The 27,126-nt window shown below is 42.7% G+C and overlaps 1 protein-coding gene across 2 annotated transcripts in view; it reads left to right on the top strand.

Moving 5' to 3' along the window:
- The window catches only part of PARD3B (par-3 family cell polarity regulator beta), a 2,156,380-nt gene that overhangs the window by 664,725 nt on the left and 1,464,529 nt on the right, over window positions 1-27,126 (top strand). For both annotated transcript variants that reach the window (XM_077448525.1, XM_077448526.1), the window contains exon 11: window positions 8,057-8,239. In XM_077448525.1, coding sequence (XP_077304651.1) covers window positions 8,057-8,239 — 183 coding nt within the window. The remainder of the gene's footprint in view (window positions 1-8,056; window positions 8,240-27,126) is intronic.

Genomic DNA, 27,126 nt, shown 5'->3' with positions numbered 1-27,126 from the left:
CGATGTTTTCACCTAGCATGCAGAAAATCGGATATCTCCTCTTACCCTGGCCCCTTGACCCCCCTGAAATTTAACCCTGATTTCCCACCGGGAAGGAAAGCTGACTTTTTGGTGGACTGCTGGCCCACGACCCTGGTCAGGGCTCACCATTTTTTTCACAAGGGCAAACTTCAATCCAGTACTCAGTTAGCGACTGGGAATGGCGACGCTCACATCCCCCCTTGGCAATACCTCATGGCTGCCTCTTACCTGCAGAGCATTGATAAAGACCGCTGTTGCTCCCGACATCTTTCCCCTTTTGAAAATCTATGCGCTCAAACCTCCCCCCAATCACGTCTCATTTCATACATACATACCCTGCTTTTCGCAAAACATAGAGCTAATGATACTCCTGCTTGTGCAAAATGGGAAAGGGACTTGTCCATCTCACTCTCAGAAGAGCAGTGGGAGCGAATATTTGCTAACATTCACAAAGGGTCCGCTAACGTAAACACCCAAGAAAATGGGTTCAAGATCCAATCTAGGTGGTATCACACTCCTGAGGTGATACATAAATACAAACCCACTGTCTCTGAGTCCTGTTGGAGGTGCTCCCAGGATAAGGGAACCCTTTTACACATCTGGTGGTCCTGCCCATTGATTCAAACCTTTTGGACGGAGGTACATCGCCTGACGGAACAAATCTCCTCCTATACACTAGAATTTCACCCTGCTTTGTTCCTCTTACACCATTCCAGTTTACCACATTCCACTTATCATAAATCTCTCGGGATGCACCTAATAAACGCGGCGAAACAATGCATACCTATCCACTGGCAATCCTCCCGAGTTCCTACCATCAAAGACTGGTTTTCCAGAATCCAAAAAGTTGCTGAAATGGAGAAACTTATTAACACTTCAAATGACACACCCTCTAAGTTCAATATGAAATGGGCCTGCTGGTTGCATTTCCAAACCAAACAAGAATATTTATCCATTATGTCCTCCCGATAGAAATTTTCTATACGAATTCTTGCTTAGACTTAATTGCTTACTTACCCAACAGCGGGGGGAAACCAGAGACCCCCTCCTCCTGCCCCCCTCTTTCTCCCTTTAACCCTTTCCCATTTCCTCTTCTTATCCCTCCCCCCCTCCTATTTTTACCTTCCCACTCTCCCCTTTCCCATCCTTCACCCGCTCCAGTATCCTGCTTGCCCTCTCCCACATCACCCTCCCTCCCCCTCCCCCCTTATTTTTGTTCCCTTGACCCCCCTCTCCTTTCACCCCTTAACCTCTACTGACAATTACAGTTTTATCTCTACGCAATCTTCATACTATGACTTGTACGTTCAGCTTTTCCACAAGCTAGTTCTCCTAATCTGAAAACTAGGATATCTGAGACTGATTTATCCCCAACTTTAGTCATGAACATCTGACAAGGTACAATTATCCTCTTTATGGATAAGACTGGCGACCATTATCCGGTCCCCTACATTCTACTCAGTACAGCTCAAGTGTAATCTTCCCAGGGATTCTGATTAATTACTTGTATTTTACTTGTGGAAATGTAATGTAAATCGGAACTATGTAGCATGCTGAATATACATGTCATTGATTATCTGTTTTTCTCTTTATTGTTCGCATTTTGTTTAAAACAATAAAAATTATTTGAAACAAAAAAAAAAAAAAAGCTCTTTCTCGAGCAGGGCCTCCTCTTATCCAGCTGCAATGGCTAACATGCATTCTCGCAGCCCCGCGCCTTACAGACAAATAAAGCTCCCGACCCCCATGAGAAACTGATGGGGATCTGAGCCTAAATCTCAGGGACACCGAGTGTATATTCTCTATATAGAGGGGTAGTAGACAACAGTAAGAAAGGATAGAAATAGAGAAAGGAGGGGAATGAGGGGGGAAGAAAAGAGCGGAGAGGGGAGCAGAAAGAAAAAGGTGAGTAATAATAAAGTAGAGCAGGGTCACGGGAATATAGGTGCGGAATAGAAGAACCAGCGTAAGGAACGTTGCATGGGCTTTAGCGTACACCTAGGAAACACTACCACAAGGCGGGCCAGGATGTCAGGGCAAAGGCTTGAGCAGAGATTCGTTGTGCTGAGAAAACTAAGCTTGCGGGTCTGATGTGTTCCTTTTGTATCTGGCTGGATGGACCTAGGGGAGATGCATTGACATGCCAGAAAGTGATACCCATTCACAGTCACAACTTTGGATGGACATTGGGTGAGAGGTGGCGGACGGGGGGATAAGGAGGGGAAGAGGAGCGCAGGCTAATCGTTGGCGGGGCTATGCACTAAACTTGCATCCTGGGAGCCACGAGAAGTAGATGAGGGGCAACACTGGTTCCGGTGATGATCCAAGGAGAAGGCAGGCTGGGTGAGGCATTACACTTGTTAAGCCTCTCGACAAAGCATCATAGGGACCGTAAAGTCAGTCTCATTGTATGGGTCAAAACTGAGAACAAGGGGAAATAAACGGAAGGTAGAAAAACAGGGAGTAGAACACAGTACCTTAGAGTCAGATGGGAGCAGCAAACATTGACGGGTCGTCTAGTTCAGTGAATCCGGGCCCTGCGGTGCGCCGGAGAGGCCGTGGGGCTTCCATTCCTTGGTGCTCCGATATCTTGCGATGGCGAACGAGGGGGGAGGGGATGGTGGCAGCGGCGGCCTAAGCTGAAGTTACCCGCTTCTGCTATGCCATCCATGGAGAAAGCCCGGGAAAGCGTTGAGAGACGAAAATCGCTGTACCAGTCTGGTAGATCCACTGGCAGGATGTCTAGCGTAAAGAAAAAGTGATCCAGGTCCTCTGGCACTCTAAGGATCGCTGTTTTGCCGTGATGAGATGCTGTTAGGCCAAATGGAAACTTCCACCTGTAAACGATGGATCTGGCTCTCAAAGCTTCAAGAAGTGGGCGAAGTTCCCTCCTCCTCTGCAGGGTGATACCAGACAGGTCCTGGTATATTTTAACAGTGGCTCCCTGCACTGTGACTCGATCGTGCGTTCTGGCCGCATGTAGGATTTGCTCTTTGAGTTGAAAATCCATGAGGCAGCAAACCACATCCCGAGGGGCATCTGTCTCCCTCCCTCTGGGTCGCAGAGCTCTATGAATTTGTTCAAAGCTAATCTGGGTAGTAGGAGGACGGTCAAGGATCTCGTTAAACAGCAGAGCAACAGTCTGGGATAACTGGGAGGGTTCAATGGCTTCCGGGATACCTCTCACTCTGAGATTGCGGCGTCTTCCACGGTTATCTAAGTCCTCCAGGTGTCTGTTGATATCCCTGAGATGAACGGCATGGGACTCCGTTATCTGTTGGACGTGGCATAAAGAAGTATCTTGCCTTGCTTGTGCTGCTTCCACTTCCTCTACCCTTAATGTCATGGCATGTATATCAGACCGCATGTCAGATATCGCCGCCATTAGGGTGCTTTTGATATCTGCGGCCACGCTGCGGAGGTCGTCTATGCTCACCGCTGCTGCTTGGCCAAGAGGCCGGTCAATACTAGGGCTGGCGGCGTGCAATGCTTCGGGCCTGTTAGGACTGGCGCTCGGGGATCTACCGTTTCGCGCTTCTGCCTGGGAGGCCTGCATCCTGCCTGAGGGACGCGCACGGAATATCTCCGGAATTTGATGGGCGGAGAGGTCGTCGGATCCCCTAGGCGATCTGGACCGTGTAGCGGAGGTCGCTCTGGGTGTCCTCACCATGGCAGGGAAGAAAAGTGGGGTTAGATAGCTTAAGTAGCTGGCCTCGAGGACGGAGCTCCTGATCTAAGCGTCCATCTCGGATCGGATCCAGGCCACGCCCTTTTTTTAACATTGAAGTCAATGAGAGCATGCTTAAAATCCGTAAACTCTTCTTCCACTGCCAAAAGTTTCTGCTCCTTCATACTTTCACCTACAGGCGCTAAACAAACTTTAAAATGTTCACAAACTATTCAGCTATCTGGCTATATCTTTTCAGTTTGATATTTTTTTACAGTTTTTGTGCAAAAGCTGTTTAAGTTTAGTGATCATTTCCGATAATTTCATTAATATTAGGGCATCCAGGCTTTTGTTCTCTGTTTTGTTTCCATGGTTACCAAAGCTTCTTATACACAGTGATGGGCATTGGGTGAGAGCACAGACACACCATGTACTGATTTATAATAGAGGAATTTGATGGGGCAGTTTTGATGCTATTCAGCATTCCCACTCATTTTGTCCAGAAAATGCATTTTCTAGTTAGCTTTGTTGCCCTTCTTTGTACTTGCTCCATTTCCAGTACATGTTCCCGGAGAACTGGTGCCCAGAACTTGACAGCATACTCCAGGTGTGGTCAGTCCAGAGTCTTGTAGAGTGGGAGAAATATTGCTTTACCTCTTGAGTTAAGCCCCTTTTTAATGCATGCCAGTATTCTGTTTGCTTTGTTAGCAGCAGCTTGGCATTTCCATGCCATTGCTAAGCCTATCATCTACTAGGACCTCCAGGTCCCTTTCCATCCATGATTCCCCAATGTGTAGATTGCATTCATATTTTTGCCACCCAAAAGCAATATTTTAAATTTTTGCACAGTCAGTCTCATTTCCCTTGTAGTTGCCCAACCCAATAATTTGTTCATATATTCTTGTAAGGTTTCCACATCATGCACAGAAGTTATTGCCCTGCTTATCGTCCGCAAATACAGGTATTGAACTGTGTCCTCCATGCTCTAGGCCATTTATGAACAAATTAAATAGGATTGGTCCCAGCACAGAACCCTGGGGGACCCCACTTTCCACCCTGACCATTCTGAGTACTCCCCATTTATCACCACCCTCTGAACTTACCCTTGTAGCCAGTTTTCAAACCATGTACTCGCCCTACTGTCCATTCCAACGGACCTTACTTTGTACAGTAACCATTTATAGGGAGCTGTGTCAAATGCTTTTGCAAAATCCAGATACGCTATGTCTATGGGCCTTCCTGTATCTAGATAGCAGCTCACCTCATCATAGAAGGTTAATAGATTGGTTTGGCAAAAATGATTCTTCATGAATACATGCGGATTACTGCTAATGATATAGTTTTCAGTACTAAAATCTTGTATATAGTCCCTTATCCGGTACAAGAGCTTGTATATTATTGATGTTAGGCTAACTGATCTGTAATTCTCAGGGATGTATTTTGGCCCTTTTTTAAATGTTGCTGTTACATCACCTTTTTTCCCAATCAGCTGGTACCATTTCTGTAAGTAGACTGTCAGTGAACAGTGGTCTGGCAATTACTTGACTGAGTTCCCCAAGGACCCTCAAGTACATGCCATCTGGTCCCAGTGACTTATTAATGTTAAATTTTCCAAGTCTATTTCTAATTCTGACTTCTGTTAGCCTTGAGGGTGCTTCCTGTGATGTGTCATGAGGATAAACACTAGTTTTGGTTACTGAAGCCCCCTGATTCCCTTATGAAAACTGAGGAGAATAATAAATTCAATACCTTTGCCATCTCCCCCAGCCTTTGTAACCAAATTTCTTTCCTCGTTCTTTATGGGGCCAATGTGGTCTGTCCTCCATTTTTTACTGTTTATATACGTAAATTATTGTGATTTTTTTCTTCTTCTCCTCTCTGTGTGATATGTGGTTTTATCTTAGCCACCCTAATTGATCCCTTACATTTCTTGCTGCATTCTTTGTAAAGTCTGAATGCTGGTGGTGATCACTCAGCCTTGTATTTTTTGAAGGCCTGCTCCTTTGCTTTTATATGCATTGTTTACATTGGAGTTAAAGCGGAGTTCTGTAAAAAAATAAAATAAAAGTCAGCAGCCCCAGTCTGGATCTACATGAGTGCTACTGTCACTTCATTGAGGGAACCATTGAATGCCAACATGCACTGTGACATACTGAAGCAGAGCATGATCCCCTCCCTCTTGGAAACTAGGCTGCAGGGCAGTATTCCAATATGACCCCAAACACACCTCCAAGACGACCACTGCCTTGCTAAAGAAGCTGGGGGTAAAGGTGATGGACTGTCCAAGCATGTCTCCAGACCTAAACCCCATTGTGCTTCTGTGGGGCATCCTAAAATGGAATGTGGAGGAGTGCAAGGTCTCTAACATCTACCAGCTCTGTTATGTGGCGGCACAGTGGTGTTTTAGCGGCACAGTGGTATAGTGGTAATTTAAACACAGATGTCACTGCACAGCTTTTTGGACATGTTGTTGCTTGAGTCCCTTCATATTTAGCAAGTTGGCCACTGCTTTTCTAAATATTGTCCACATTTTTTTCTTGGTGGCTTTTCCAAGGCTTAAAGCAGTTTTTGAATAGTTGAGGGATTTTTTTTTTCATTGTGGTAGTTGGGGTTGATAAAGTGCTATGATACACATGGGCAGCACAGTGGTGTAGTGGTTAGCACTCTCACCTAGCAGTAAGAAGGGTCGCTGGTTCAAATCCCAACCACGACACTACCTGCCTGGAGTTTGCATGTTCTCCCTGTGCCTGCGTGGGTTTCCTCCGGGTACTCCGGTTTCCTCCCACACTCCAAAGACATGCAGGTAGGTTAATTGGCTTCTGTCCAAAATTGGCCCTAGTATATAAACAGGGACCTTGGATTGTGGGCTCCTTGAGGGTAGGGACTGATGTGAGTGTGCAATGTACAGGGATAGGGACAATTGTAGACACTCACTCAGGTTGAACTGGATGGACTGGTGTCTTTATTCAACCTAACTAACTATGAAACTAACAGTGCCACTGTTGCTAAAAAAAAAAAAGAAAAAAAAATGCATTTTAGCAATGATCTTTTGTGTTGAAATAAATAGGTTTTAGAAAATGACTTTTGACAACAGATGGATTCAGGGAGCCAGATGGAATTCAAATGGACTTTTGTTAAAAAATAGATAAAACCAACAAACTGCAGCAGGAGCAGATTTTTAGACAACTACTTTTGCAACAGCTATTGCCACCTACAATGCTTTTAAATACACACAGTGGCTCTTACCATTGCAGAACACTGTTTCTGCAAACATAAAATATTTGCAGTTGCTGGAAACAAAATGTATAAACATAGTTTACTTTGCACAGTTATTACTGCAGATTCTCGGAAGCAGAAGAATTGCCCAATTTGCATTTTTGCTTCCATTGTGATTTTATTATATCTGTAAAACTTTGTCAGTGCAATGTAAAATAATTATGTTTATCTAAAAACTGGGCCAACAGTTGTGAGCCTGTACAAGTTGGAAAAAATAATCTAAAATTTAAATGTGTAGTCACAAAATTACTAATTAATACCCACTTGGCTTCACACCTTTTATACTCTTTGAAAGTGTATATGGCCCATCTTGTTTCAAATTATACAGTAACATATTTTAGATGACATTCCAAACAATACCAGCTGTCATAACACATTACAGGCTTTAACAATAATTATACTGCTCATTGGGGGGGGGGGGGGGGGGGGGGTTTAAACAGATGCAATATCTTTTTAAGGTTAACTGGTTTGTGTATGCAATCGTTAAGCCCCATACATGATCAGAATCCCACAAAAAATACCTGATCGTTATTACACAGCTTTCATCCAAAATTTTCCAAACGGACAAACACAAGCCTTTTTCTCGTACGATGCCAGATTGTGTACAATTTTTGTTTAAGCAGTACAGTTTCTGGCTGAAAATACAATACAAATACATCACTACAAATTTTTATTCTGTCATACGAGAGTTTTCGTACTTTAGTAACCTATTTTCTAAAATAATAAACATGTTATACTTCCCTGTGCAATGATAATGCACAGAACATCCCCAAACCTCCCCTTCTGGGCACCCCCTCAGGCACTTTTGGCTCCTCTTTACATGCTAAGTACAGTGATCCAAACTCTTTCTAGTCAGTGAGCTCTATTCTATAGTATTTATGTATTTGCTTTATTAGAACAGAAGGTTCATTGACCATTGGTCTATTGGGTCATTTCTCCTACCATTAGATTTTATTTAAGTGTTAATGTAGTTCCTTAAAAATCAAACTTTTAAAGCTAAACTCCAAGCATATGAATAGTTGAAATACATATAAAGGAACTCCAAAATTGTATGCTGTACATTCAGTAATATTTTATGTGTTCTTTTGACAGAGAGAAGTAGAAGGCCATGTTGTGCCTCCAGAAAACACAGTACAGATGACCTTTGAGATACCACTAAACGATTCAGGTTCAGCTGGACTTGGAGTTAGTCTAAAAGGCAACAAATCCAGAGACACCAGTAGTGACATGGGGATTTTTATCAAGTCCATCATCCATGGAGGAGCAGCCTTCAAGGTAACTAAGCCTTCCAACTTTCAAATGTGAAAATTTGCTTTCAAATCTCATTTTATCACAGGAGATTCATTATATATGTTCATGCCAATTTAATGTAAACAGGAACCTCTTAATTTACTAGTTGGCAATATTTTTTCCTCGGAAAATAATCACTGTTTCTACTTTGTAAAAACACACAATCTGCCTTCTCTCCTCTGGCAGCACAGGGTTTTGTGTGTTTACACACATAAACCCCCATGCTGCCACTCGTGCACACGAAAAAAAAAAAAAAAATGAAAAAAAAAAACAGCCTTTGGAATACAGAGTAACAATGCATAAATAATATGAATAAACTGTTTTAAAGTGGCATACATATATATATGTTTAGAATTAAATCTTTATTATTTTGTGGAAATAACATGGTGTGGATGGATTTCTGCCAGTCACACCACTCCAGGTTGTATCTTAGAATAAGGAGGAGGTGAAGCCACCATTAATCTGCATGCAAGAACCTGCCCCCATGGTGTTTAGCTGCTTAGTGGGCATGGAGGTGGAGGGAAGGAGTGGACTGTCATTTACCACTGTGTATACACCCACATATGTGACTCTGTATTCACATGGACTGCTCAGATGTGATAGGGAGGACATTCTCAGCATAGAAACTCACTGAAAACTAACAACACAAACAACAAGTGGAGATAGCAGCAGGATCGACCAGGTGTTTTTACAGAAACAAAAATGTCATGGTGACTATAATGTAATACAGCATTTATTGATTGTTTTTGTGACACTTTCACCTTCTAATTATTTGTCTCAATCACTTTTGGATATATATATATATATGACAAATGGTGTTGACAACATTATATATATTAGCACATGGGGACAACATTGTACATCACTGCAGTTCTAGATCTTGTTCACTGGATGAAGAATATGCTTTTCTCAACAAAAGTGGAATTACCTCTTTAAACTGTCAGAATGTTGAATGGGTTTCCATTTGCACCGTGTTTCTTTTTTTTTTTTTTTTATATATCTGTTTTTTTTGAAGAAGAAGAGTGGTCTACCTCATAGTGGCTGTGGGAAGGTCAGGAGGAAGCGTTGAATCTGGTTGTATCTCCATTTGTCCATAAATGTGATGGGTATTGGGCCCAATATCTCAGATAGTGGCTTGAGGGAGTTTGAACGGAACACATAGTGAAGTTTTAAACCCTGGATCCATAGATCCATGGAACCAGGCAAAAGTGGTTGTGGTGCAGAAGCGGCATTGGGGGGAGTTGTATGACCAGGATAATTTTTTTGTGTAGCACATCCCATATGCCAAGGGAAGAGGTGGTGAGGGATGAGCCATATCTGGAGAGGGCACAGGACAATTGATAAGTCTGAGCTACATAAGGCATATTCTAGATGGACCATAATTTGGAATAAGTAGCTTCTGAGCAGGGATATTGATTTTTAGGATCTCGGATTAAGATTAGGTTTATTTTAAAGTTAGGTATTGTTTGGAAGGTAGAGAAATCTGACATTAAATTTGGAAGTGATATGTGAGGTTATTGGATAAAAAATGAAATATTGTCAGCATAGGGTGCATATTTATGGGTTCTCTTTTTGACTTGCACACACTGGATGCTGTTGTTATGTCTAATTGTGGCCAGAAAAGGTTCTAGGGTGATGGCAAAGAGGAGGGGAGATACGGGCAACCTTGTCTGCTACCATTATGTAGAGTAAAGGGGCTGCTTAGAGAGCCATTAATACAAATTTGTGCCAATGGGTGAGAGTACAGGGAAGAAATTTGGTGGCACATCTGTCTTAAGATAATCCAAGTCCACCCTATAAAAATTATTTTTTCGCATAAGCAGAGAGGAGATGGGTGGGCTGGGCGTATCGGTGAACATAGTGAATCAGGGATAGGGATCATAGGGAGTTGACTCTGGCCTCTCTGTTGGGTCCACTGTGATCCATCGGGGAAGCAGGGGAAGTAGTCTATTGACCATGACTTGCCATTAAGTTTAGTGTCTATATTTAGTAAAGAGATGGGTCTGTAGCTACTACACAGGGTTAGGATCTTTATCGGGTTTAGGGATAACTGTAACATGGGCAGAGAGGGATTCCGGGCGTAGGCCTGATGTGTTGGAAATTGATTTGGCAAATGCCATGAGAAGGGGGGGGGGAGTAGGATGTCACTAAATGTTTTGTAGTATTGAACTGTAAACCTGTCTGGGCCAGGGGCTTTACATGTGGGTGACAATTTTAGTGTGGTTTGGAGTTCTTCAATAGAGAAGTCAGTTTCCTTAGTTCTAAGGACCGTTCGGGAACGTTTGGGGAATTTTGCTGCTTTGCGTTTGTCTTCCTGAGATAGGGAGTCTAAGCTGCCTTTAACGTTGTAAGGGTTAGCATAGAATTCTCTGAAGGCCTTAGAGATTTGAGGGGTGGTGTGTGCCATTTCACTAGTTTGGAGTTTTATTTTGGGGATAAAAGATTGTGTCTTTGTTACATGGAGGGATCTAGCGAGTTGTTTGCTGGGTTTATTCCCCATTCATAGAATTTATTGCAAAATAAGGTGAAATGTATTTTTTGTCCAAGTCTAGGAGGGCTTTTAGCTCTTCTCTTTTGAGTGTAAGGTCTTCAAGGTGTGAAGCGTGTAATGATAGCTTGTGTTGTTTAAGTCCATGACCTGTTGAAGAACTTTTTTTAAGTTGTTGACCATGCTCTTTTTTCCTCACACCTAATTCAATGAGTCTACCTCTCATTGTAGCCTTATGGGCTTCCCATAGAATTGAGGGAGCCATTTCGGGATGCTCTGAAGATATTATCTGTTCTGGTGTAGGATTGATGTGTTTTGGAGAAATGGGAATAATCTTTATCTTTGGGGTGAAGTAAACACCACACATCTATCAGTCGACGTTCAAGAAGTCTTTTTTTAACATGGGCTAGGCATTTAAACAGGATACTAGAGCGACCTTATGAGATGTCAATAACGGGGTCTAGTGGCATATTTAGGTTTCCTGCCAGGATAATAACCCCTTACATGAAGTGCGTTAGTTTAGAGAGAGTTTGGGTAATAAAGGCGGGTTGGTTGTGGTTTGGACTATAGACATTCACTAGGGTGCATTGGGTGTTGCCTATAAAGCCCTTGAGAAAGATAAACCGACCATAATCATCAGTTAACATGTCAGTGAGTCGAAAGGCTACACTGTTGCTGAACTCAATGGCCACTCCTTTGGCTTTATTAGTGTCAGACAGGCTATAGTACCAATGCAGTACTGGTGTGAGTACAGTTTGCAGTTTTCAGTTCCCACAGTACTTGATACCTTTTCCCAGCTATATTTAGGCTGTTACATTATATGAAATGATGTTAGAGTAGCCATGGTATCAGTGGTGTATAGGCCCTCAGCTCATGAAACCATTTATACCAGCAAGGAAGGGGGGAGGAGGGTGTGTGGGTGAGGAGGGAGTCAGGCAAAAGGGGGAAAACTTGGTGAGGAAAAAGGAGAGGAAACATGTATAGAGTAGACAATTAGTCTAAAAAGCTAAAAGGGATCAGAAGGTAAACATGCATAAACCTGCTGTGGTCCCTTATGGGGAGGGGAGAGCAAGCAGCTATCAAGATATCTAGGGTTAGTCTAGCAATCGTGGTGTGTGCGGGCTGCCCACACTCACCAACCCCAAAAGGAGGGGGGCAAGGAACATATAAAATGGTATAAGCAGAATTCAGGGGTACAGGGCCCCGTTAGCATGTGGCCTATGTAATGCGTAGGAACAAAACTTAAACTCTAGCAATGCTAAAAGAAGAACTAGATAATATAAGTGAAATGAACCATAGTAAGTAATAATTAAACAGTGTAGTAAGGAGTAGGGAAAAAAACCTGGGTTAGTGTCCGATATCAATCAGGTATCGGGGCTCTAGAACAGAGCTGAGATGGATAGGTGGTGCAAAGCAAAAAAATAAAAATTGTGTGGACAGTGCAACTGCCACATTAAATGTGGATACATGAGGATGCAAAAGGTATATGCAGAGAGCATCTCATCCATTTTTATGGGAAGAGCCCGGTGTCGCTGTGAGCCTCTTTTTAGAGGGGGGTCTTCCACCATTGGGGGTCCGAGGGAATGTTGGTATTGGATTCTGCCATCCCGGGAGATACATTTGAGGCATGACGAGGTCACGGAGGAAGTTAGGGAGTTCCTCAGGGAATCAGAGCGTGAAAGAGCAGACTTTTTAGTTGCAATTGAGCATGCAGGGAACCCCCACCTGTAGGTGACCCCATCCGTTCTCAGTTGGTTTAAAAGAGGTTTTAGGTCTCTGCAACAGTCCAAGGTTTCCTTGGAGAGGTCAGGGAAAATGTTAATGACAGCTCAGTCAAAGTCAATATTTGGGGTGCTCTGCAATTTGACCATAATGGCATTTTTATCTCCAAAATAGTGAAGGCAGCAAATAACATCCCTCGGTAGGTCAGTGGTAATGGTCTCAAAGTGCGATGAACATGATCAAATCAAACGGGTCAGTGACAGGGTTACCAGGAATGGTGTTCAGGATACTGCGGATCAATGTTTTTGAGATCGTTATCTCTGGTTGCCTCTGGCAACCCCCGGATACGCAGATTTACTGCAATTGCAATTTTCCATGTCCTTGAGCTTATAAAGTGAGGAGCTGTTGGCAAATGCTAAGTGGGTGATGGTCTCTTGTAGCTCTTTAATAACTTCCTCCTGTGAGTCTTGGCGCTGTTCTGTGTTCTCAATTCTGGCTAGCAGGAGTGACATGTCTAATCTCGCTGCTGTGATTTCTTAATGGATTTCTCCAAGCTGTGGAACATACCTGCAAATTCTCACCAGGGACAACATTGCAAAGTCAACTGGGGATCCAGGGTCTTCCATGAGCTCTGAGCAGCAGGAGGATGCCGGGGAGCTCTCCCAAGTGGATGCCACGTGTCAGAAGGGAGACACAATCGACCTTGAGGATCAAGCCTGTCTTCTTCACGTGGCAGGGTTGGATGTTTCCATGTATATGTTTTATGTTGATGTTTTTTTATATATATATATATATATATATATATATATATATATATATATATATATATATATATATATATATATATATATATATATATATATATATATATATATAAATATAAATTTAATGTCTGAGATTAACCTGACATTCTAGACACACATTTGCCTGAATAAGTCAAGATGAGCTAAGTTAAATATATCTCTATCTTTAGATCTTTATTTTAAATCAGGGCATGGAGGTTAAAGGAAACGTGTACCGATAAAATACATATGCTGCCATTGCAGAGCACACCTTTTAAAAATGCTATTCGCCAGTCTGTTATGTTAATCCCAAGGCTTGTTAGTACTTCAAGCCATAAATGCATGCAAGTATGTAGAGCATGACTTATGTCTTATGACTTCCTTCAGATTTCACTAGGAATGTGCTTTGTTCCTGAGAAGTGACTCAAAACATTGAGACCAGGGAAAGCCAGGCAACTAGCATTAGATTCATTAAGAACTGATAGGTTTTGAGTTTGTATCCATGGCATCTGTTTGAAATGCTTCTGAGATCATTCAGAATTTCATGACGGGTGCATGGTATCTGTAGTTGAAACTTCTGACCTATATTTAACCTACTTGTATTGAGTTTTGCAATTCTATTGACTTGTATTATTATGCTATTATATTATACAGGATTTATATAGCGCCAACAGTTTATGCAGCATTTTACAATATAAAAGGGAGACAATACAGTTATAATACAATAAAATACAAGAGGATTAAGAGGGCCCTGCTCAGAAGAGTTTGCAATATAATAGGGTGGGGCAGGTGGTATAAAAGGTTGTAATTTGTATTGAGATTTCTGTCTAATGCAAACTAAAGAACATCATCAAATGCCCCAACTCTGATTTACTTCAAGATAGAGTATTTACAGTGCCTTGAAAAAGTATTCATACTCCTTGACATGTTCCACATTTTGTTATGTTACAGCCAAACATGTAAATGTATGTAGTGCCCTGCTCCTGATGAGCAGACGCTATTTGATTTTTTTCAAATGTAATTATCTGAAGCTGTAGTTTGGCTCAGAATAATGTCTCTAAAAGTTCTGGTTTCTGTACCCGTCCAGTTGGGTTGCACTGATTTCCACCTGACCGTAGGTGTCGCTGTCACTGTCAGTGGGTGTGGAACAGCAGCAGGCTAGATGCATTGAATATCGCCTCTTGCTCGGAAATTGTTCAGTGGGTGTGGTTTCTCTGCTCTGCATTCTGGGACAGGGTATTTAAGTTACCGACACCATTTTTCTAGGTTCGTTTTCCAGGGTCCGTGATTCCAGCCCCAGGGCCCTCCTGGCCTGGGGTCTGTGTCGCATGGTCTTGCGCCTCGGGGCCTACTGGCCCGAGGCATCGCAACTGAGAGTGTAGGCCCAGGAATGTCTTGGGGCCTACTGATCCAGGGGTGGTCCTGTGCTGTCTCACCTGCGGGGAGAAGCCAAGGAAAGCTGAAGGATCCAGGGGAGGACTTTTCCAGTGGAGGACCGAGCGCAAGGCTGGTGTCTCTGGAGGAGCCTGGAAACTTAGTTTGAGGACACATCCCCGATCAATATCCTTACAGTATCGCCGGGTTGGCTGAAAGAATCTGGTACTGCATAGTAGTTCTTCCTAAAAACTCTCAAGAATCTCTAAGTCTGGTTAACAACTCTGTGGCAGAGACTTTGTTGCACATCTACTTTCAAGAACCACTAAGTTTAATTAACAAGTCTGTGGCAGATACTTTGGCATATCATCGGCTGCTAGGTCAAGTGAGAGGGGCCTATCCGGTGACTGCTGGATTCAGTCTGTGGAGCTGTTTGTCCTCTGGGTCTGACTGGTACCTCTAACCCGCAATTAGTAGGTGCCTGAACTCCCGCGTATCCTTTAATCCTCTATTGAAGGCCTGTGTCTTGTGTCTTTCTTTGGTATTGCCCCTAAATAAATCTTCAAAAAGGACCACGTGTCTGATATATCTTCATTTGGGCTACTTTTCACGGGACCCCCCTAGGATGAAGAGGCGAGCAGAAGAGGTAACGGTAAGCCCGAATAAAACCAGCAGCTCCTTCGGGGGTTAGTGCTACATGTATTTAATTGGGATTTTATGTGATAGACCAACACAAAGTGGCACATCATTGTGAAGTGGAAGAAAAATGATAAATGGTTTTCATTTTTTTTTTTTTTTTTTACAAATATCTGAAAAGTATGACGTTTATTTGTATTTAGTCCCCCTAACTCAATACCTTGTAGAACTACCTTTTGCTGCAATTACAGCTGCAAGTATTTTTGGGTATATCTCTAACAGCTTTGCACATCTAGAGAGTAACATTTTTGCCCATTCGTCTTTGTAAAATAGCTCAAGCTCTGTCAGATTGGATGGAGAGCATCTGTGAACAGCAATTTGCAAGTCTTTTTTTTTTTTTTTTCAAAATATTTTTATTAGGGTTTTCAAAAACATAGACATACATCTTCCATTGTAGAGGGAGAGAAACATCATAAACAATATTACAACATGTGTTAGTCAAATTAGACCATAAAATAAAAAGAAAAGAAAGATGGACAAATTTTGCATCCACTCTAGTACAAAGTCAACAACTATACTCTTTACATATCATTGTATCAAGTACTATCAAGTAAAGATAATATTCATAAGTTTTCCATCAATTGAGTTAGAGGGATAACAAAAAGAGAAAGGAGGATAAAGAAAAAGGAAGGAATGATGAGTTAGGTTGTAATCACCGAGCTTAAACATTCTGTGATATACATGGGGAGAGAAAAATTAAAAAGAGGAGCTAGTCTACAGATGGGGTAGAAAAGAGATAGGGAAGGAAGGAGGGGGGAAAGGGAGGTTGAGAGGACAAGGGGGTTCTGGAAGATGAGATGGACCTGGACAACAGTACCTGTTGTGGACGTTATGGCATGTTAATGGAATTGGACTTTCCACACTTTCCAGACGTTAGCTCGTCTCATACCATTATTTGACCTTTGAAGCAATAGGGTTTCAAATACACAATTGGTTTTCACGATTGCAATTACTTCCGAGAGATTAGGCACTTCATCTGATTTCCATTTTTTAGTTATTAGTGATCTGGCAGCTAGGAGCATGTGTGTAACAATCGTACGATATTGGGGAGGGAAGAATTCTATCCCCAGGTTTAGCAGGCCCAGTCCAGGCTCAGAGGATGATATAATACCTGTAATAGAGGAGATCAATCTGAATACACTATTCCAGAAACTAGTCAAGTGTCTGCAAGACCAAAATACATGTTTAAGGGTACCCACTCCTCCACAACCCCTCCAGCACAGATTAGAGCGCTCGCCAGAGAATTTAGACAGCCGGTATGGTGTGAGATACCATCTCAGGGCTATTTTTTGATATAACTCCCAATGATTAACGCATTTAGAGGCTTTGTAAATTGAGTTAACAGCTAGTTGCCATTGTTTCGTTGAGTAGAACTTCCCCAGGTCTCCTTCCCACTTCAAATAAGGGGAGGATCTGATGAACACATTATTGTGCTGGAGGAGGCCATAGAAGAAAGAGACACCCCTTACATTTGCATTCTTATTCATATAGAATTTCCAAACATTCTCATTCAGATATATCTGATGCGCAGGAGATGGGATATTTGACCAAATTTAGATCTCACTCCGCTCAAGGTCATATTCAGCTTTAAGTACATTGAAGTCTTTAATCTGTCCCTCAGAAAGTAAGTCAGATATTAGGGTGATGCCCTTAAGTTGCCAACTTTGGAGAGTAAGGTTAGGGATCGCTTTAGTGAGCAGCTCAATACCCAAGGGGACTGCAATCACTCTCGATTCCAATGCGTCGATCCGCGGGAGGCTCCTCCATGCCCAAAGAGAGGCTTGTAGTGTGAGAGGTAGTTGTCGTAGAGGGAAGGGCCTCCAGCGGTCGAGCCACAAAAGAGCAGGAAGGTCTTTTGTCACAGACATGGACTGTTCAATGTCTCGCCAAGGGGAAGATGACTGCACATCGAACCAGGTTTTGAGCTGAGTAAGTATACCCGCCCTGAAGTAATCCTGTAACTTGATGTGCCCCATACCCCCCACTTTCCTGTTTTTGATTAAGAGAGTTTTAGAGCACCTTGGTTTTTGTGTTCGCCATATGTAACCATTGAGAAGGGTGTTGAGTGACTTGAGATAAGTGGCTTTAAGTGGTATGGGGAGGGTGCGAAACACATACAGAACCTGCGGGAGCAGGAGCATTTTAAAAGAGGCCAGGCGTCCCGGCCAGGTCAATTCAGTTTTAGCGATACGTTTAGTCTCAGAGGTTATTTTTTGGAGTAGCAAGGAGTAATTTACATCTGCTAATCTGTTAGGGTCCGCTGTTATCTGAAGTCCCAAGTAGGTTATGCTATCTGATTTCCACGAGTATGGGGAGAGCTGTTGTAGGTTAAGTTGAAGCTCCTGTGGGATAGCTAAGGGGAGTATAAGGGATTTGGAATCATTAACTTTGTAGTATGAAATATTACTAAATTGATCTAATAGAGATTGGGTATGACGTAAATATGTTGCGGGGGATGTAATGAACAGGATGAGATCGTCTGCGAAGAGATTTATTTTATGATGTTTGTCTCGGAAGGAAAACCCCTGAATGTCTGGGTGGGCCCTAATCTTTTCAGCTAAAGGTTCAATTAGCAAATTAAAAATAGAGGGAGACAGGGGGCACCCCTGTCTTGTACCATTGGTTATATTGAAGGACTCGGAGAGGATATTAGATGTATACACTTTCACAGAAGGAGTTGAGTATAGGGATAGTATTGCAGAGAGGATAGGGCCCCCGAATCCAAACCTAGCAAGAGTGGACCGCATGTAGCCCCAGTGTATTCTGTCAAATGCCTTCTCCGCATCCAAAGAGGAGCAGAGAAGGTGTTCGACAGACCCTCGCATGACACACAATATCTATCACCCTTCTAGTGGCATTGGATGCCTGCCGTCCCAAGGTGAACCCCGACTGGTCCGGGTTTATAAGTGTGGAGAGTATAGGGAGTAGTCTTTGGGCTAAAATTTTTGCATACATTTTCACATCAGTATTTAGAAGTGAGATTGGGCGAAAATTAGGCAGGGTATCTGGGGATTTGCCCGGTTTAGGAATAGTGACAACATAGGCACTAAGCATCTCAGGCGGAAATGAGGAGGAGGCAGTCGCTTGGGTATAAATGGCTTGTAAAGTTGGGGACAAAACTTCAGCAAACTTACGGTAATATTCACTCGGAAGGCCATCGGGACCTGGAGATTTGCCTAGTGGAAGGGATCCAATGACCCTCTGGATCTCTGCTTGTGAGATTGGGGCATTGAGACTGAGAAGTTGGTCTTTGGATAGTTTTGGAAGTGAAACACTATCTAGGAAGGTTTGAATATCATCTATGGTGGGCTGTGAGGTTGTGGGGTCTAAGTTAATGTTGTATAGGGAGGAATAATATTGGGTGAAAGAGTCCGCTATATCTTTAGGGTTATATATCTTACTTTTGTTTGCAGGGTTGAGTAAATAAGGGATGGTGGTGCGAGCTCTATGTTCCTTCAAGCGGCGTGCTAGATATTTACCTGCCCTATTACCCGCTGAATAGTGTGTCAGCTTAAAATAAGCAAGAGCCTTATTATGGTTTTCTAACAATAAAAGTCTTAGTTCGGATCGAAGAGCGTCTAGTTTGCGCACCACTATAGGGCAGGGGGTTATTTTATTTTGCGAATCTAATAAATTGATATCCCTTAAGAGACAATCAAATTTTAAAGATCTTGCTTTTGAGTCTAACACTAGCCTGTAGTAACAAACCCCTCATAAAGGCCTTGTGTGCACACCAGAGAATCATAGGATCACCCACCGAATTAGTGTTAAATAGAAAAAACTCTTTAAGGCTTTTAGTGATTTCCCCCATAAGGGTTGGGGACCCAAACACCTCGGTGTTCGTCCTCCAGACACAGGACGGTTGTTCTCCTCCGCCACCACAGCAGAGACCGGGGCGTGATCAGACCAAGAGATGCTGTGGATAGCGGAGGAGGACACCGCCTGAAGCAAGAATTTATCCACAAGTATCATATCAATCCTTGAATAAGTATTGTGCCTGGAGGAGTGAAACAAATAGTCTCTCTCATTAGAATGTTGACATCTCCAGATGTCGTACAGTCCCTTCTCATGAAGCAAACGTTGCAATGAGGGAAGGGGTCTACGAGACCTAGTAGTAGTATCCACTTTAAAGTCAGCAGCGATGTTACAGTCCCCACATAGGATTAAAGCTCCTTGACGTACTTCATTGACTCTCTTGAGCAGAAGTTGGAAGAATCTTATCTGGTGGGAATTGGGAGCATACAAGCTCACAATGGTATAAATTTTTGTATTGAGCGAGCCTACCACAATAAGGTACCTGCCCTCTGGGTCCGTTACTGTGAGGATGTGGGAAAAAGCAACTAAGTCTCTGATAGCAATCAGGACGCCTTTGCGTTTATGGGCGGCAGAGGCACAGAAAAGGTGTGGGAAATGCTTGTTGCGGAATGGCGGCGGGTCGGAAGCTAGGAAGTGTGATTCTTGAAGGCAAAGTACATCTGCACGGAGCTTCTGAGCCTCTTTCCATGCAGATGTCCTTTTTACTGGATGATTCAAACCATGTACATTAAATGAGACAAAGTTCAGCATTGTGAATCAATATGGAGTGGTACGGAGCGGTACGGAGCTTCTGCTTCACGCGTCCATACACCAGCGCGGTAGCCACGCCCCCTCTAGCAATTTTCAAGTTTTGTCACAGATTCTCAGTTGGATTTAAGTCTTGACTTTCTAACACACAAATATTCTTTGATCTAAACCATTCTATTGTAGCTCTGGCTGTATGTTTAGGGCTGTTGTTCTGCTGGTGGGTGAACCTCCGCCCCAGTCTCAAGTCTTTTGCAGACTCTAACAAGTTTTCATCTGAGATTGCCCTGTATTTGGCTCCATCCATCTTCCCATCAACTCTGACCAGCTTCCCTGTCCCTGCTGAAGAAAAAGCATCCCCAGAACATGATGCTGCCACCACCGTGTTTAACGGTGGGGGTTGTATGTTCAGGTTGATGTGCAGTGTTAGCTTTCTGCCACACATAGCGTTTTGCTTTTAGGCCAAAAAGTAAAATTTTGGTCTCACCTGACCAGAACACCTAATTCCACAAGTTTGCTGTGTCCGCCAAATGGCTTCTCGTAAACTGCAAACCGGACTTCTTATAGCTTTTTTTCAATGATTATTTTCTTCCTGCCACTCTTCATAAATTCCAGATTTGTGGAGTGCACAACTAATAGTTGTCCTGTGAACAGATTATTCTACCTGAGCTGTGGATCTCTGTAGCTCCTCCAGAGTTATCATGGTCCTCTTGGCTGCTTCTCTGATTAATACTCTCCTTGCCTGGCCTATCAGTTTAGGTGGACGGCCATGACTTATTAGGTTTGCAATTGTGCCATACTCTTTCTATTTTCAGATAATGGCTGGAACAGGGCTCCGTGAAATGCTAAAAGCTTGGGATATTTTTTAGAACCTAACCCTGTTTTAAACTTCTCCACAACTTTATTCCTGACCTCTCTGGTGTATTCCTTGGTGCTGTTTGTTCACAAAGTTTATCTAACAAACCTCTGAGAGCTTCACAGAACAGCTGTATTTATACTGAGATTACATTTTGAATGCATGTGTCTCAAGTTGCATACTGCATATCCAAAAAGGGTAACTAAAAGCCAAACACGTGGAGGAACTTGCATAAAACAGGGGCATAATTGCATACATGTGAACTGTCACTAAAGCCTCATAAACACAATCAGATTTTCCAACAGGAATTGTGTGTTGACACACTGTTGGTCTAAAATCTGACCGCTTGTATGCTACATTGAACAATTGTTGTTGGATTGGACAATTGTTGGATGGCAGGCTTATAAATTTTCCACAGACAATGATCTGTTTTCATATTTTCTGATCATGTGTACACAAGTCCGAAAGACAAAAGTCAAAAGTACAAACATGTATGCTCGGAATCAATGCTCACCAAACACAACATTAGCAAAAGGTGCCCAAAGGGTGGCAATAAAGAGCTGAAAAATCACGTAGCATGTCACTAAGTTTGTGTTTCTTGGCAGACAATTGTGTGCCGTTTGTATGCAAGACAAGTCCCTGGCCAACGTCCTTCGGACAAAAGACGAGGCTTAAGAGTTAGAAGAGTTATACACCATCTGTCTGTAAAAAGTGGCAGGAGCACACTTACCCAACTTTGTTCCCTAAAATAATTAAATATTTACTATTTTAGGGTAGTGGGTTGAATCCATCTGTTCTGGCACTTACGAGAAATATCAGTAGCAAAATGTAGATCTACATAGCTAATTTCTCAGAAATTTTGCACATCTGCTCCCGGTGTCTGTACTGGGCTGTGTCTGACAGGTTTGATCATCAACATGCTGTATTTTACATGCCTACAATTCTATGTTTTTGTATTGTATTAAAGGGGTTGTAATGTCTGAAGGTTTTTTTTTTTTTATCTTAATGCATACTATATATTAAGATAAAAAAGCCTTCTGTCTGCAGCAGCCCCCCTAATACTTACCTGAGCCCCATCTCTATCCAATGATGCCCACGAGTGTCTCAGCCATCAGAGACTTTCCCTCCTTACTTGGCTAAGACTCAGCAGTGGTGCAATTGGCCCCTGCTGCAGTCAATCAAAGTCAGTTAGCCAATCAGGAGAGGAGGGGTGGGGCCAAATCACAGCTCTGTGTCTGAATGGATACACTGAGCTGCGGCTCAGCTTGGGTGTCCCCATAGCATGCTGCTTGCTGTGGGGGCACTCAACAGGGCGGGAGGGGCCAGGAGCACAGGAGAGGCACCCAATAAGAGGAGGATTGGGGCTGCTGTGTGCAAAACCACTGCACAGAGCAGGTAAGTATAACATGTTTGTTATTTTCAAAGAAAAAACAAAACAAAAAACTAGACAATCACTTTAAGTGTAGAATTCCATGTTAAGGAACTACTGAGATAAGATGTCTGCCATCCCTCAAGCCGCCCTTGGATCTTGATTTTTCTGCAGGCTTCAGGTTGATTCAGTGACATCATGGGCCCTTCTTCCTCTTTGTGTGTGGTGTCAGTCCTTCCTCCTGGGCTAAGTAAGTGATGTTCATGTAGTGATGTGTAAGTGCTCATTCCAGGTGTACTGTGAAGCAAGGCTACATAATGATATACTCATAGGGGGTGTGTATGATGACAGCCTAGGCCCACAGGCAGTGGGTTGAATGACCCTGGCCATCATTCAACTTAAAGCGGAGGTCCACCCTAAAGTGGACCTTCCGCTCATTGGAATCCTCCCCCCCCTCCGGCGCCACAATTGGCACCTTTCAGGGGGGGGGGTGCAGGTACCTGTACAATACAGGTATCTGCACCCACTTCCTGGATAGCTCTCTGCGGAAAGGGGCGTAGATTACTCCCCTTTCCGAAAGTCCCCCACTGCCTGCTGGGAAACACACAGATCCCAGAGGCAGCGGGTCCATCCTCATTGCGCAGCGCGACTCGCGCATGCGCAGTAGGGAACCGGGAAATGAGGCCGAAAGGCTCCACTTCCTGATTCCCATACCCAAAATGGCGGCGGCAGCACCCGAGAGACGATCGAGAGATCGGCTTCGGATGCCGACATCGCGGGCGCGCTGGACAGGTAAGTGTCACTATTTTAAAAGTCAGCAGCTGCAGTATTTGTAGCTGCTGGCTTTTAAAAAAAATAATAAAAATGCGCACTCCCGGCGGACTCCCGCTTTAACGACGAATAGCATTGGACTTTTGTTGTGGCAAATGTGTGGGGGACAGCAATGGGGATAAGGTTGGGATTGTAACAAAAACTGTTTTATATTAAGAATTGAATATAAAAAAATATAAAGTATTTTTTTTTTTAAAGAATAAAATATATAAATTTAATTCAACTTTAAAGAGTATTTGATAACCACTGCATTTTTATTTTTTGTGCTATAAACAAAAAAATGAAATGCCAACAATTTTGAAAAAAAAAAAAAAAAGTTTTACTTTCTGCTATAAAACCTATCCATTCTTTTTTTTTTTTTTTTTTTTATATAAATCAAATGTCTTCTTTTTATATAAGCATATATGTTTTTTTGGTAAATACGCACATATTGATTGGTTTACGCAAATATTATAGTGTCTACAAACAATGGTATATGTTTATAGATTTTTTTAATTTTTTTTATACTAGTAATGGCGGTGATCAGCTACTTATAGCGGGACTGCAATATTGCAGCAGACAGTCAGACACTAAGTGACACTTTGTGGATACCAGTGTCACTAATACAGTGATCAGTACTAAAAATGCATTGTCACTGTATTAGTGACACTGGCTGAGAAAAACAGCATACCAACAGTCAGACATGGTGGTGGTAACGTGATGGTCTGGTTTGCAGCTTCAGGACCTGGGCGACTTACCATAATTGATGGAACCATGAATTCTGTGCTCTACCAGAAAATCCTAAAGGAGAATGTCCGGCCATCAGTTTGTGACTTCAAGCTCACTCGGACTTGAGTTATGCAGCAGGACAATGATCCAAAACACAACAGCAAGTCTACCCCCAAATGTTTCAAACAAAGCATGTTGTATCTCAATTGTGATATAACGAGTCGCATGACACTGGGAAGGGAAAATGGCTAATTGGTCCCAATTTGGACATTTTCACTTAGGGGTGTACTCACTTTTGTTGCCAGCGGTTTAGACATTAATGGCTGTGTGTTGAGTTATTTTGATGGGACAGAAAATGTACACTGTTATACAAGCTGTAACTCACTACTTTACATTGTAGCAAAGTGTCATTTGTTCAGTGTTGTCAAATTAAAAGATATAATAAAATATTTACAATAATGTGAGGGGTATACTCACTTTTGTGAGATACTGTGTTTGTGTGTGTGTGTGTGTATGTGTATATATATATATATATATATATATATATATATATATATATATATATATATATATATATATATATATATATATTATAATATAATATGTGTAACGGCGGGCTCCTGAAGAGCATGCGCTATGTTTTCAAAATTAAAGCTTTACCCAAACCACAGTTTGGTTTGGGCCTATTTGACTAAATTTGGCTTCGGTGTCAGTCTGACTAGACTTTGAGATGTTCAGCCTGGCCACAGGGGGCACTGTCTCTGGTGCCAGACGTGGAACTATGGTCTGGTTAGGCGCTTGAATTATTCCCTCTCGGAGTCAGGTCAGTGGGAGTGGCCCTCCCGGTGTGCCCTCTGGCAGAGGGTATTTAAGACACGGACGTCACGTGGTTCTGGGTTCTGGTCCAGTATGCTGTGCTGAGTGTATGGTCCTCGTCCTCCTGACCAGCCCCCAGGAAGCTATGGCCTGGGATGCGGTTCCACCTGACTTTGATGCCTCGGGGCTGGCTAGCCAAAGGCAGAGGAACTAAGGAAGGATTCTGAGGTGAATGGGTGTTCTCTCCGGTCCGGGAGAGACCCAGCGTATTTCAAGCATTCCAGGGGAGGACTCTGTAGAAGAATACCACGCGTGAGGTTGTTTTTTCTCAATAAGAGCCTGGAAGGGCTGAAGTAACTGAGAGAATCCGGTCTTGGGGGATATCGCCAAGTGGGATGAAAGATCCGGGTATCCTACTAGTGTTCTACAGCTTAGTTTCCCTACGTGTTCTGCAACAACGTCAGTGACAAAAAACTTTGTTCCTGAGTAAGCACCTTGTTGGCTGCTAGGCCTTGTGAGAGAGGGACTGTCCAACCTGAGTGCTAATCCAGCTGCAAATTGCTATTCTCTGAATGCAAGCAAAGTAAGCAAGTTCCTTAACGTTCATAGACTTTGACATTGAGAGTACCTGAACTTTCCTTTCCAACCCTCTGATCCCAAGTTAAGACTGTTCAATGGTTGACGTTTGCAAATAAAAATCCATTCAACTGGATCTATTGTCAGTCTCAAGTTACTGGGCCATCTACCATGGGACATCCCCTAGACGTGTCACAAGGAGAAGGGAAGGTTCATAGGGATTGATTGACTAAGTATGAGATATTCATACTTACATTAGTCAGTGTGTGTGTGTGTACTATATATATATATATATATATATATATATATATATATATATATATATATATATCAAAAGTAAAAGATAAAAGGGGATGTAACCCTAGTTATATACTACACCATTTTCCCTCCAACCTGTTGACAAAGTGCATTCTAAAAAGTACACAAACATCTGCAGTAAGGAGAGCCCTGAGCTCCTGCTATAGTTTTCATCATAGATATTTGTCCTTTTACATCAAGTTTCTCCATATCTCAGCAGATTCATATATTTCAGTTTCAACATTTGCATTTTGTTTATGTTAATGTTTTTCATCTGACACTGACCTGCTGATTCAGCTAATCTTCACTATTAAACTACACAACAGCAAATTTACAGTCTATGTTAAACAGACAGGCATAGCATCAATCATGGTCGGCCTTGTGTCAGTGCATTGTGCTTGAGCCCCTATTACTTGCTGTAGATAAAGGGGTATTTTACATAATGGCAGAACAGTGGCATGGATGCTTAATAATACATGTTTACATTTGTATTTTATGAGACTATTCATATTAAGACGGTCAAGTTTTACCACCCCTACTATTAAAAAATACATATGGAACATGTGTAACACCCCCCCACCTTTCTTGTGATCAGCATGGAGACTGAACATATTTAAAAATAATATAAATCCAGCTGAGGAATAAGAGCCTGCTCACGGTAGATGGGTTGGGCAAGTTCCAATGCATGGACAAGGCAAAAGGCCTTGCACGCCACTGATGCATGCACTGAAAAAGTGTTAGATAATACAATGGAATCCACCATATCACACTACAATAAAGAACTGAGTGAAATGTCACATTGTGGCATTTCGGTAAAGTTCTTAAAAAAAAAAAGTTACAGCTCCTCAACACCTTCACATGCCACTACCTGTGCAGTAGTGTACGCTGGTGGTGTGAACGTGTCTGTGTTCTACATTTTGATTTATGACCATTTAGAAAGTGGGTGTTAAACCATTTTCTTAGAGCATGGAAACACCAATTGTTGCCACAGTAGTAAGGATTTACCCTAATTACCCTTAAATTAGCTGTGTACTGCTGAAAATAACTTCCTTTTGGGACTCTGCATAGGGCTGTTAGAATGTGGATTCTTCTGGGAGAACCAGGGGCAGTTAAAGAGGAAGTAAACCCTGATGGGTTTTACTTCCTCTTTGTTTTTCTGCAATGGTAAAGCATAATGGGCTACTATGCATCGCATAGTAGCCCATTATGTGTCATTTACCTGACACAGGAGCCTGCAAAGTCACCGCTGTCCCCTCTTCCACAAAGCAGCCATCTTCCTTCCGGGTATCGTGGCTCCATCTCCGTGATTGGCCGGAGCCGCAATGATGTCACTCCTGTGCATGTGCATGGGAGCCGTCACTAATGGCACAATAGCTGTTAGAAATGGCATGCTCAGTGTGCCTGCACACTGTTGTCTACGGCATATGTGCCATCGCCATTGGTGCCTGTCTTTTGCAAATATCTCTATGATGGGAATTTTAGTTCCTGAACAACTGGAGGGCCATAGTTTGAAGACCCATGTTCTAAGTAAACACGCACCCAAAGCAAAACAGTCTTCTCCCTTTTACATTTCCAAGCCTGACAGGGAGATTGTTCAGGATTATAAACAGGGATTAAAGGGATGCAGTGTCTCAGATAGAGGGTGTCGGGACCCAGATCCAAACCTGCAACCTCTGCTGTGTCTGGCAGTATCTCTTCTTGCTGAGCCTGAGATGCTGGACAATTCCTTGGACAATCTTGAACCTCGTTTCTGGCGAACCTTGAACTCTTTGCTCCTCCCATGAACTTCCTATTTAA

This window comes from Lithobates pipiens, unplaced genomic scaffold, assembly GCF_037356315.1.
Source record: "Lithobates pipiens isolate NorthernLeopardFrog02 unplaced genomic scaffold, aLitPip1_a1.2 Scaffold_22, whole genome shotgun sequence".
NCBI classification, from domain to species: Eukaryota; Metazoa; Chordata; class Amphibia; order Anura; family Ranidae; genus Lithobates; species Lithobates pipiens.
Note: the sequence above shows the minus strand (reverse complement) of the source record. Positions and strands in the feature narration are given on the sequence as shown.